This window comes from Cimex lectularius, unplaced genomic scaffold (genome assembly GCF_000648675.2).
Source record: "Cimex lectularius strain Harlan isolate CLEC.00 unplaced genomic scaffold, Clec_2.1 scaffold392, whole genome shotgun sequence".
Lineage (NCBI taxonomy): Eukaryota > Metazoa > Arthropoda > Insecta > Hemiptera > Cimicidae > Cimex > Cimex lectularius.
In genome coordinates this window covers 178,434-190,433 of record NW_019394185.1, presented here as the reverse complement: position 1 = coordinate 190,433, position 12,000 = coordinate 178,434, and the positions used below count along the sequence as shown (strand labels likewise).

The window sequence follows — 12,000 nt, the reverse complement described above, 5'->3', positions numbered from 1 at the left end:
ATATATTCTTTCATTTCCAATGGACGGAAATTGCAACGTAAATAATTCATAATAGGACGATTTCATCGCATCGCATTTGTAAACAATTAATTTATCTTGTAAAATTGTTGTTTATCATATTTACTCAAAATGGTTTTACTGAAGAAACCTCTAGCCTCGATAATCTAATATTAATAAATAAATTAGTACAGGCTATACGAACTAAGACTTTTTCGTTTTTATTGTAGATTGTAGAAAAGCTTTAGATAGTGTTAATCACAATCTTCTATATTATAAAATATACAAAAATCAGTACAAAAATAATTAAAATTATAAACATTATATACGATGAAGTCACGATTAAGGGCAGAAAGACGCCGAACGAGAAAGAAATACTAATTAACTACATTAGACAAATAAGATGCATTTCGATTGTCTTTGAGGAGGAAGAAGGAAGAAATCGTAGAGGCAGTAAACGAAGATCCAGAAACATGCACCCTGCAATTTTTCGCTAAGTTGGTACCTTTCAGTCGACTGCTTGGAAGATTTTTGTAAATATCGTATGACCACATATATTTTTTTAAGAATCCAATGTTTACAGAAAGTAGCTCATCAACAACGTGTACATTTCTGCAGATGCTCCTACACAATGAAGAAGAAGGTTGTTAATTTTTTTGAACTCATTTTACAAACACTTTAGTCTACTAACAAATAAAGGCTATGCAATGTCCACAATAGATATTTATATACTGAACAAAAAATACGAAAATGTTGTTTTTAGAACTTAGGGGGGTAGGGGATTCCTTATTTAAATTTTCTTCAGAATGAATTAAATTCACAGATAGGGGGACTTGCCTTTAACACACAGGAAACACTTTTCCATCATGATAATTATCATTACATTGTAATCATTACACTGTAGATGTGAGATCCGAACGAGATGAAAAGCACGAAGAGGGAGGAAAGTGCTATTTACCTCATAAAACCTAGCACTTTCCTCGGTCCCTCTTCGTGCTTTTCATCACGTTCGGATCTCACATCTTCGGATCAAAATTATCTTAATTGGTGTGGCCATAATAGAGGGGGGGGGTCCAAAAATAGACCTACAGAATATTACAATGTTGAAAATGTTAGAATCTTTCCTTAACCCTCCTCACTGAAATTAAAAAAAAAAAAAAAATGAAAAGAATATTAATTGATAGGAATATAATTTACGAAATAACATTAGGTTTCGTGGTACGATTGACCAAATAAATTCTTTTGAATTAATTAATCTTTAAGTAAGATATGGGTTGAGATAAAAGAAAAATGGCAAAAAGGAAGGAAAATTCAATAGGTGGGTTGAGATGGGAGGTTGGTGTCCGAGTGGATTGAAGTCACGATAGCTCAAGTGGTAGGGCAGCGGCGTATCTAGCCGAAGGTCGTGGGTTCGAATCCCGCTCGTGACACTGACTTTTTTATCTCAACCAATACCTTACATAAAGATTATTTAATTGAAAACTACTAAATAACTTTGCTATTTTCTAATGACGCTCTGTAATAACAAGATTTAAAAAAGGGCATCTTTTTTCTTATTAAAACCAACCGGTTTTTCATATAATAGCTCAGTTTAATTGGGTATTGGCAAAAAGCGCCATACTTGGAATATCAAAAGATGAAATTTACATTTTCATGGTGAACGAATAAAACGAGTCCAATCAACCGAACATTTCCCTTCGGGTGTGATTGTTTTGTCAGTAATAAACGGCCTATCAAATATTTGAAGAAAATGTATAAAAGACGGTTCCGGTCTAATATAAAGTAATAAATGTTTATTACAGCAGAAATAATTATTTGCGTTTGCTAAAACGCAATATTCATGCAAGAGTGATTGGTTATTACACTTGCCTATGGTTAAAGTTGTAAAAAAATTCTTCGTGTTTTATTTATAGTAATAAAATGAAACTAAAACAACACTGAAACATTTTTTTACGAACAATATTATAACCAAATGAATTGTACATATTGTACAACCAATTAATTTTTGCTTTATTAAACTTCAATTTAAAAGAAAAATCTTTATTGAAATTTAGCAATTGTCCAGACTAAATAATTAATATTAAATTAAAAAATGTTTAAAATGGAAGAAACGGCCTGTACATTGTAGAATAAGTCGTCATTGGCTCCCCAATTGTTTAATTCTTTATTAATTACCATCTGACCGACCCGGGTCAACGAAACGCTGCAAGTTGTTTTCCTTTCATTCTTTAAACTGGGACTTAAGGATCTTTTTATCTTAGCTAATTGTGAACGGACTTTAGACAAAGAAAACTCATTTACTCGAAAAGAAATTCGGTTTTTTACGACTAGAAGGGCGGCGGGGACGGAAAGCGCAGAAGGGCGATTTTAAAACAGGCTGATTAAGTTGATATTCAGGGAAATTGCGACTTTGACGTTATCTTTAAGTGAATAATTGCCTTTCATTTATACGCAAAGAAAATGAAAAACATCTAAATGTTTTATATCAGGTGAATTCCTAATGCAAAGTCTAGATAGATATACGTTTATTTTTAAATGTAATTAACAAAGAAATATTTACATAAGCATTACAGAATGGATGGAAAAAGCGTCTGCCGACAACTAATCTCCTGGAGATAATCTAGATGTAGATTTCGATTTTTTTAAATACAATGTGGCCAGCTATTGCTAACAGAGTCCCTTGTTTTGATGATAATTCAGAAATCGTGAGATGCCGTCTGGTGTGATGTAGGCTTCAGAAAAATATTTTCTTTATCGTGCTAACGTTTCGATCTTTATTGAGATCATCTTCAGTGCCTGGGATTTACAAACATTGTTTAAATTTAACAAATACATGTAGGATGTGGAAAAAAGTGAATTTATATAATGCAAAATATATTTTTTATATTCAATCAAAGTATTTCTACTCCCTCAAAGTGTTTGTCTTCTGTGCAATTGTGCCATTCTTGCGTGTAGTGTTGAGAGTGCCAGTGAGATTTTGCTGTTTTATGTTTATATATGTTGGATTTTGAAGGGGTGGGGAAGGAAGTCGGTATAGAAAAGAATTTTTGTATATGGCGTCGGCTTCTGTGAGATGAAAAGAGCCGACGAAGATAAAAAAACGTTGGTAATGGTTCGGCAAGATTATCCTTTCAGGATTATATCGAAAGGGGTAAATAGGAAAAGGAAAGCTAAATTGTTGGATAATTAGAGTATGTGAAAAATATTTGATGTGTGGAATGTGATGTGATGATATGTGTATGTTATCTACATTGAATTTGATTAATGATATTGGCGTAGCTGCAACTGAGTTTACATGTATCTGTTCTGTAATTGATGCTGTGTTTATTTCTGTTGATGTAAACCATTTCTAAAAAGTTACGTTCTGTGTGTGATATTTTTGGATTGTTGAAGTCGAAATTTTGTTTGTGCTCAAAATGGTGGGTACGGAGTGCTGTAGGCTTTTGCTTGGGTTTTTTGCAATCATAGATATGTTACTCTCTTGTCCAGATATTGAGATGTAAGACCGATGTAAGTTGCCGGACAGTCTAAACAATTGATTTTGTAGATTACGTCAGATTTATTTGTTATTGGTGTGGCATCTTTAATTTTGGAAAAAAGTGTTTGAATTGTTTTATAATTTTGGAAAGCTATTTTGAAGTTATCGGACGAGAGAAATGTGTTTAATTTATGAGACAGGCCTTGAATGGCATGGAAATGTATGCTGGTTTGTTTGTATTTGATATGCTTAATGTATCGGGTTGTCCGGAAAATAATGCAGGATTTTAAGTTTTCATTAAAAAAAATCTATATAAAATATTCTGTTTACGTTTACAGGATTACTCATTTGTATGAATNAGCGATCTGTGTTTCTTTGTTTTTGATACCAATCTGTGATTAAAGTGCCATCTGGTTGTTTTATTACGAGTGTATCTAAAAATGGTATTTTTTTGTTGTTTTCGATTTCATGTGTAAATTGTAGGCGTGGTTGCAAGCTATTAAATCTATCTAATGTAGTTTGAATTTGATCTGTGGGAACTGCTGTAAATATATTATCTACGTATTTAGTGAGGAAGGATAATGTGAAAGGAAGTTATGGTATGACTGTATTTAATAGATCTCACTGGCACTCTCAACACGACACGCAAGAATGACACAATTACATAGAAGACAAACACTTTGAGTGAGTAGAAATACTTTGATTGAATATAACAAATATATTTTGCATTATATAAATCACTTTTTTCCACATCCTACATGTATTTGTTAAATTTAAATAATGTTTGTAAATCCCAGGCCCTGAAGATGATCTCAATAAAGACCGAAACGTTGGCACGATAAAGAAAATATTTTTCTGAAGCCTACATCACACCAGACGTCATCTCACGATTTCTGAATAATTATCGACTAACGGTCCTACTCACCAACACTTGTTTTGGGGGTTGTAAGCTCAAATCCAGTTGGGCGGGCTTCTATCATTACAATAAATTTGATGAAAATGGTTTTGTCGGATCTCATCCCAATACTTTCAACGTTTATCTAGCTATCGTATTCATCGGTCATGGAAATTCAACTCGCGATTGGAAGGTCCATGATGTAGTTGTTAGTTGACGGTTGATATGTGACGTTAGATTTAAGCGTTTGAAATACGGTAGTTAGTTGAAAACTTGAAAATCGACCACTGAGAAAACAACAGTTTAACTTTCAACTTAACTTAACTTCAACTTGATATCAATAACATGTACATAGATGCGTGTAATTGAGAAAAGTTATAAAACAAATGCCTTTAAATAAACTTGGGATTTGTGAGACTGTCCAGTGTGCTCTCGTCCAACCCTTCGATTACTTTTCCGCACCATCAATTCAGCCGAGTCAGTTCTTCCGCCAAAAAACAAATCGGCTTTGCAATCACTTGCCGCATTATAAGAGATAGTTCGGTATCCTGTAATAAGCCAGAAGAATCAGAATTTGCATCCTTTAAATTTTCTTTTTTTTCAATGCGGAATGCCACACAGGAACGGCGAAAAGGAGCACAGGCAAGGAACCTTTGTAGATTTTGATTATTTGGAGATCGTGAGATGTGGTCAGGTGTGACGTAGATTTTAGAAAAACATTTTCATTATCGTGCCAACGTCTCAATAAAGATCGAAACGTTGGCACGACAAAGAAAATGTTTTTTCTAAAACGTACGTCACACCAGACCGCATTTCAAGATCTCCAAATAATCATTAACTAACGTTCAATAAACACTACACGTTTGTAGATTATGTTAAAAGCTAATTCAGCCGCCCTAGATAGCACGTTAACTAGTTGCCCGCTTTTTTCATAAATATGGTCGTACAGCTCAACTTCTGATCAATAATGACACCAAGGTTTCTCGGACTATCGATTCTTTCCAGCCTCTCTATGTTCATGTAAACCACTATATTTTCCCGCTCGAGGTGTTCTTTTCTAGATAACAGGTTTAATTTATTTTGCTAAATTTAATTTTCGTCTCTGAGCCCAATCTTCAACTAGCCACAGTTAGCATCCGCACTAAACTCCAACTCGTTCTTTCCGCTGTCAGTATTAAAAAGTCATCCGCAAAAGCAATGACTACAAAGCGGCCAGAAAAATGGAAGTTCAGAAGCGAATCAAACGTTATAACCGAGAAACCGGACCCGCAGCAAGATCGTTCGGACAACCTTTTGTAGCTTGTGCTTTTTTACTTAGATAGTTTAAGTTCAAACAGGATCTCCTTCCTAATAAACTGTCACGAGAACTGCGATAGAGATTTCTGGGACACTTTTTGTTTCTGAGAGCACAAATTATGCCAGGCCACCAGGCAGCGCCGAATGCCCTCTGAACATCCAAGGACGCCAACAGCACATCCCATTTCATACTTAAGTATTCCTCAATAACATATATTCCTGATATAGCCCAAAAAATTAAAAAAAATAATCAGTGGGAAAGTAAATGTAAACATAGCTTATAAATACTGTAACAATTTGACAAACTTACACTCATATTTAAAGTCCAAAGAACAGGTCGGTTCTCAATCAAATGTAATACATAGGGTGTCGTGCGCAGGTTGCAGTGCACAATATGTTGGACAAACTAAACAAAATTTATCAGTTAGATTGAACCAACACAGATTAGGCTGTGTGCATAAAAAGTTAACAACGGGTTTGTCAACACATACTGTTGAGAGTGTCGATTTTTTCAACTTGATTCACCTGAGATTCTTAGTCGAGAAACTGGTTTCGAAAAAAAATTATTGTATGAGAAAGTCCACATCCATGCAACTCCTAGTACTTGCAACCTGCAAACTGACAGATTAGGATCTATCATGGCATATGCGAAGTTAATAGGCATTTACAAAAAACGTAAAGAAAGAGGGAACGATAGAGTGCGCTCCACACCTTCGAATAACCGTTAGGATTTTGAAACTTTATCAAACCGCCGTCCAACTGGCGACGATGGAGGGTCACCCTGTTTTTATTATTTAATGTTTTAATCGTTATTTTTCGGGTTTGTATTATTTAACATTAACTAGTCTGTGAACACAAAAAACCAGTACCTGATGAAAGTTTTATAAAATAGTAATGTAAGCTTAAATAGTTGGATCGTTCGTTTTGTCCTTGGATTTTTAGCTGGGTAATTTATCATTTACTTATATAAATTATAATCATTTTATTAATTTAATGCTTAATTATAATTATACTTTTCATCAATATGTTTTTTGTGTATATGTAGATGCCTCATCTCGACTCTCAACACTTTTCTCAACATGTGCGATCTTAACCTATATGATGTATTTAATTTCATTCTCTTGGGGATGTAGGCATCATAATAAATATTTTTAAATTTCTGTTGGTTTTAATTATTATGTCATTTTTTAATTGTAATTTTGAAAATTTGTCTTTTATCTTTTCACAATTGTACTGTTTTTTTGTCAAAATTTTTTTATAAATGTGTGGTGATTAGTGACCGTTAGTCTATGATTATTCGGAAATCGTCAGATACGGTCTGGTGTGAGGTAGGTCGTATTTTTCCACATCCTACATGTATTTGTTAAATTTAAACAGTGATTGTAAATCCCAGGCCCTGAAGATGATCTCAATAAAGATCGAAACGTTGGTGTATCTAGATGACTCATCGAGGGCAGAGCTTCTGTGTTTCTCTAAGATTATCAGTAACTACCTTTTCTACCTAGCCGGGAACACCCATCAAGAAACACTCCACATACAAACTAGCTACTGTGCCGGATAAAACCGATAAATCCTTCGCAAGATTATTTTCATCAATCCATCCCACTCAGGGGCTTTATTTGAACGCATTCCATTCAGGGCTCTTTCCACCTCTTCGCTTGTAAAAGAAACATTGCCCATAGTGTTCGGATTCTGTTCTATTAAAATTCTTTTGATCTTGAGGCCTGGCAAGTCCTTGTGCGGGGTCATGATACAGCACGATTTTTTTTCAAAAGCACATCCACCGTCTCTTCTAAGCTGGCTGAATAATCCCCATAATCTTTTAATACTGTGGCTTTAATCTTAAACTCTCAACAACACCTCACGCAGTTGGAGAATTGATATTAAAATAAAATAATAAAACAGAATAATTTACCCACATAAATTTCACTCGCCGTAAAAAGACCATTTTTTACATTCATTTCAGTACTATCCTAAACAAGACAAGAAGCAAAATCAAGGACTGTACATCGACAAATGTCTGACGTGTCATAATGAAACACGACCAAAATTTCAAGAAGCTATGACACGATGCAAACCTCTTTCACGGCTTATTCGCCCTGACTTACCCTTTATCATAAGAAAAGGCTACTTTTATGAAATCAAATTTAGCGATGCCGCTAAAGACTTACGGACTGCAAGTGTGGGATTCGGCCAAACATCCCAATCCATAGTCTTCTGCATCCTTGATGCTCCTAATTTTGTGTCCAAGAAAACTACCCATACTGCCTTAAATCTTTTTTGTCTCAAATTCGCATCCGTTACAGGAAGTTTGATAAAACCATCCCAACCAAAAGTTTCGTAAAATGTAGAAACTCCTATGGGCGTTCGTTTCTTATATTTTTATATTTGTACCATTGATCGGCCCGATTAATAATCTTTTTAAGTATTGTTAAAAACCAGATGTTGAAGGTAGTCATATTACATTTTGTAAAATAAAGTTAATGCTGTACGGCAGGCTTTAAATTTTATGTTTAATATGGGTGATAAAGATATCAGTTTTTTTTATATGTGTTTGTTATAGCCACCTTCGTGAAAATTTATATTTATTATAATTTTCTTTTACTTTATTTAATTTTAACTTTTATTTAATTTGAATAAATTGTGAAGCTTTACTCACGTTTTCAATAATACAGACAAGGCTTATTGTGCTGCCTTGGCCGATGTGGTATTCGCCTGTGCCCAGGATGTAAGCTGTCGGAACGACGACCACGAGATTGAAATAATGAGAAATAGTCCCTTTTCCGGTTGCGACCTGTAACAAGAAATCGACAAGATTTAAAAAAAAATTATTGTTTAAACATGTAGTTTTGTATCATTGATTATCATATTTGATACGGCTCAAAAACTTTTCAGCTCTTCTGAAAAAAAAAGTTGACTATTGGGAATTAAATCAGCAGCATTTGGAGTCTCGTGGATAATTAAATTTTTCTGCCTCAGCGAATTTAAATTTCCAAGTTTTATGAGTCAGTTCTAAACAAATATTTTCAAAAGACGATCTGTTTTTCAAAAGCAAATTAACAGCATAATAATTATAATATTAGTATGATAATTAAGAGTTTATTTACCAAATTTGACCGTTTATTAACAGGAATTTTAATGAGCGGATTGTTTAATTTTCATTGTTTATTATTGACAGAGGGTGTCTTCTCACAATCGACCGGCTCTTTTGTATTTAAATGACAACACTTCCACACAGGTTAAAAATTCTGACTAGAACATTGGCTAGGAAGATAGCCAACTTATATTGGAAAAGATGAAAAGGAATAGTAGAAAGAGGAAAAACTCGGTGGGGAAAAAAGTAAGACTACTTTGCTGAAAAGCGATTACAGACCAGCCGCAACACTCCGTGACACTCACTTTCCACGGCAAAAAAAAAATCTTATTGTCTCCTCTTCTCTACCCTTTTTCCAATTTTCCCACCAATCAAATCATACTCAGTGTCAGGAGGATCACTTACGCCTTCGCACGTTGTCATTCTCATAAATCAGCGCAGTCTCGGACATTGAAACACTTTCTTTCATAACAGCTTAAAAATGAGCTGGACAAAATATAATATAGTTTCTGATGACTAAGGTATAACCTGAATAATAACCGTAACATCTTTGGTAATTATATTCAAATTAGTAATAGTCTTTCCACTGCAAACAAGTTCAAAGGAAAAGAAAAAGAAGAGCAAACAAGAAGGATGATCAATATATTTTGCCTGCCCGAAAACAATCCTCCTACAACAAGTAATAATACATTAATTAAAAAAACTGTACTTCATCAATTATGTGAAAACGTAATAGTAGAAATGTGTGGTGATTAATGACCGTTAATCGATATTTATTTAAAAAAAACACGTAATAGTAGATTTGTTTCGGTCAAAAGATATCTGAGTAAAATGGTATATCGAGTATATCGATCGTAATGAATTAACGGAAGTAATTATTAAATTAAAGGGGTTAAACTAGCAGATGATTAAAATAAAATGTTTAGACGAGAGTTTTCTTTTTTTGTTCTGTTTTTAATTTGTTCAATAGCTAGTTTTAATGATTCATTATCTCAGCAATTAAATTGCGGCCGAGTTGGCTTTGCCCTCTCTTTCCTGAATTTTCTTTTCATTCTTTGTTCACGCTTTTTTCGATTTAACCTTACTGTTTTTTATGCTTCCATTTGCGTTAATTATTGTTTCATATTTAATTTTAAATTAACCTTTGATTCTTTAAATAAGATTGTTGGTTTCTTTAGAGGATTTTAAATAAAACAGAAAATCATTAAAACAATTGGTATATTTTTTTAATGGAACATTTCTGGAAGTATTTCTATACTTTCGCCTCTCACAAAAAGAAATACTTTATTTAATACATGTCTTTAAAACTGATCATAGTTTTTCTTTTTTCTATTTTGAGGAAATGTTTTTTAGCCCTTGATTTTTTTGATTCTTGATGAGACTGTTTCCAAGTCAATTGACATTTCTAAGTCAAATGATGTTTTTTAAATATATATTTTATGGATAATAAATGTGCTTCTTAGTATGTGAAAAATCTGGTGTTCATGGACCCTGTAAATTGTAACAACATTTTGTGAAAACTCTAGTAATTTGATCTCTATTAAGGAAGGTGTTTCCTTTTTGAACTATGTTGAGGGGCCGCGGTAGCCGAGTGGTCAGCGTGAGAGACTCTCGGCTCGTAGAACTCGCTGTCGTGGGTTCGATTCCCACCGTCGCCTCTGGCCTTTTTTTACGCTACCCTTCCCCTCAAAACGAATACACTGTCATTGGCTAATATGCTAAGAACATAAAGCCATTAAAAAAAAACTATGTTGAATTTTTTGTCACCCATTGCCCTTGATATTTTTGATACTTTAAGAGACGGTTTCCAAGTCAAATGATATTTCTAAGCCAAATGATGTTTTTAAATATATATTTAAACATATGGATAATAAATGTGCTTCTTGGTTTGTGAAAAATGTCCTCAGTGGTGTTCATGGGCCTGTAAATTGTAATAACATTTTATGAAAACTATATTACTTTGATCTCTATCAAGGAAGGTTTTTTCCTGTTTCAACTATTTTGAAATTTTTCGCATTCATTGCCCTTGATATTTTTGTTTCTTGAAGAGACAGTTTCCTCCCCAAGGAACTTGGGCTTGAACTTGCTTTCTTTTAAACACGGGAAAGACCTTCAAATTCTCTTCAGGGTCGTCGTTCCACTTTTAATAAGAGACCGGATAAGGTATGGAATAATATGAAATATTATTTAGTACTTGCGAAACTGAGATTCGGCCGTTTTCTGCTAACAATGGAACGGCGGGGCCCGAAGACAAATGGGCCCTGCCGTGAGCAAGGAACCGTGATGACACAGTCCCAACAAGTGCAATCTCCCGTCAATCTTCCCGAAATTAGCTTTCGCCCTATAATCGAACCCAATTTGCCTTCCTGCCAAACGTCGCTTTCCCTTTTTTGGCGGGATAGAATTGCTGCCGCCTATCAAGTCAGAGGGGGTTGAAATTATTCAGGAGAGAAAAAAAAAGATTATGAGCCCCGTTAGTTTTATTGCCAACTGACCCGTTTTTGTCTCGACAGGGATTGGTTTTATTACGAATTTCCTGTGAAAATAGTTCCCTTTTACACAGTAATTTTAAATATTTCGTGATAATATCTCCAACTTATTATTCTCTTGATGGAGGTACTATCTAATTTTTCTACTAAATACACCTTGAAATAGTATACAAACCTATTACCTACACCTAGTAAATCCCAGGCCCTGAAGATGATCTCAATAAAGATCGAAATGTTGGCACGATAAAGAAAATGTTTTTTCTGAAACCTACATCACACCAGACCGCATTAACGGTCACTAATCACCACACAGTATACAAACCATTTGTAAAAGCATCTTTTGTTTATACAATTCGATTAATACAAATACCTTGGAATAAATATAGTAGCTTTATCATTTATAATATAAAAGTGAAAGTGAGAGAGATTGATAGAGAAAAAGAGAAGAGAAAGAGAGAGTGAGAGAGAGTGACAAAGAGAGAAAGGAAAGAAAAATAATGTATATAGAGAAACAAAAGTGATAGAGATAGAGAGGTAGATAAACCTGTATACACATAAATAGATACATAGGTATTGATAAATAGATTCATAGAGAGAGGGAAAAAACACGAGAGAGAGAGAGAGAGAAACAGACAGAGGGGATTATTTTTTATATCGAGGAGAAAGATAGATGGTAGATGGATATATGGATAGGTCTAGAAAAAGATACACAGATAGAAATAAATATAGATAGACAGAGGAAAAGAGGAAA

At 34.0% G+C, this 12,000-nt stretch overlaps 1 protein-coding gene across 1 annotated transcript in view; it reads right to left on the bottom strand.

Moving 5' to 3' along the window:
- Nucleotides 1-12,000, bottom strand: part of LOC106667321 (hemicentin-2-like) — a 127,157-nt gene that overhangs the window by 51,588 nt on the left and 63,569 nt on the right. Inside the window, exon 5 of the mRNA XM_024230036.1 lies at nt 8,326-8,460. Within this exon, the coding sequence (XP_024085804.1) occupies nt 8,326-8,460 (135 nt within the window). The remainder of the gene's footprint in view (nt 1-8,325; nt 8,461-12,000) is intronic.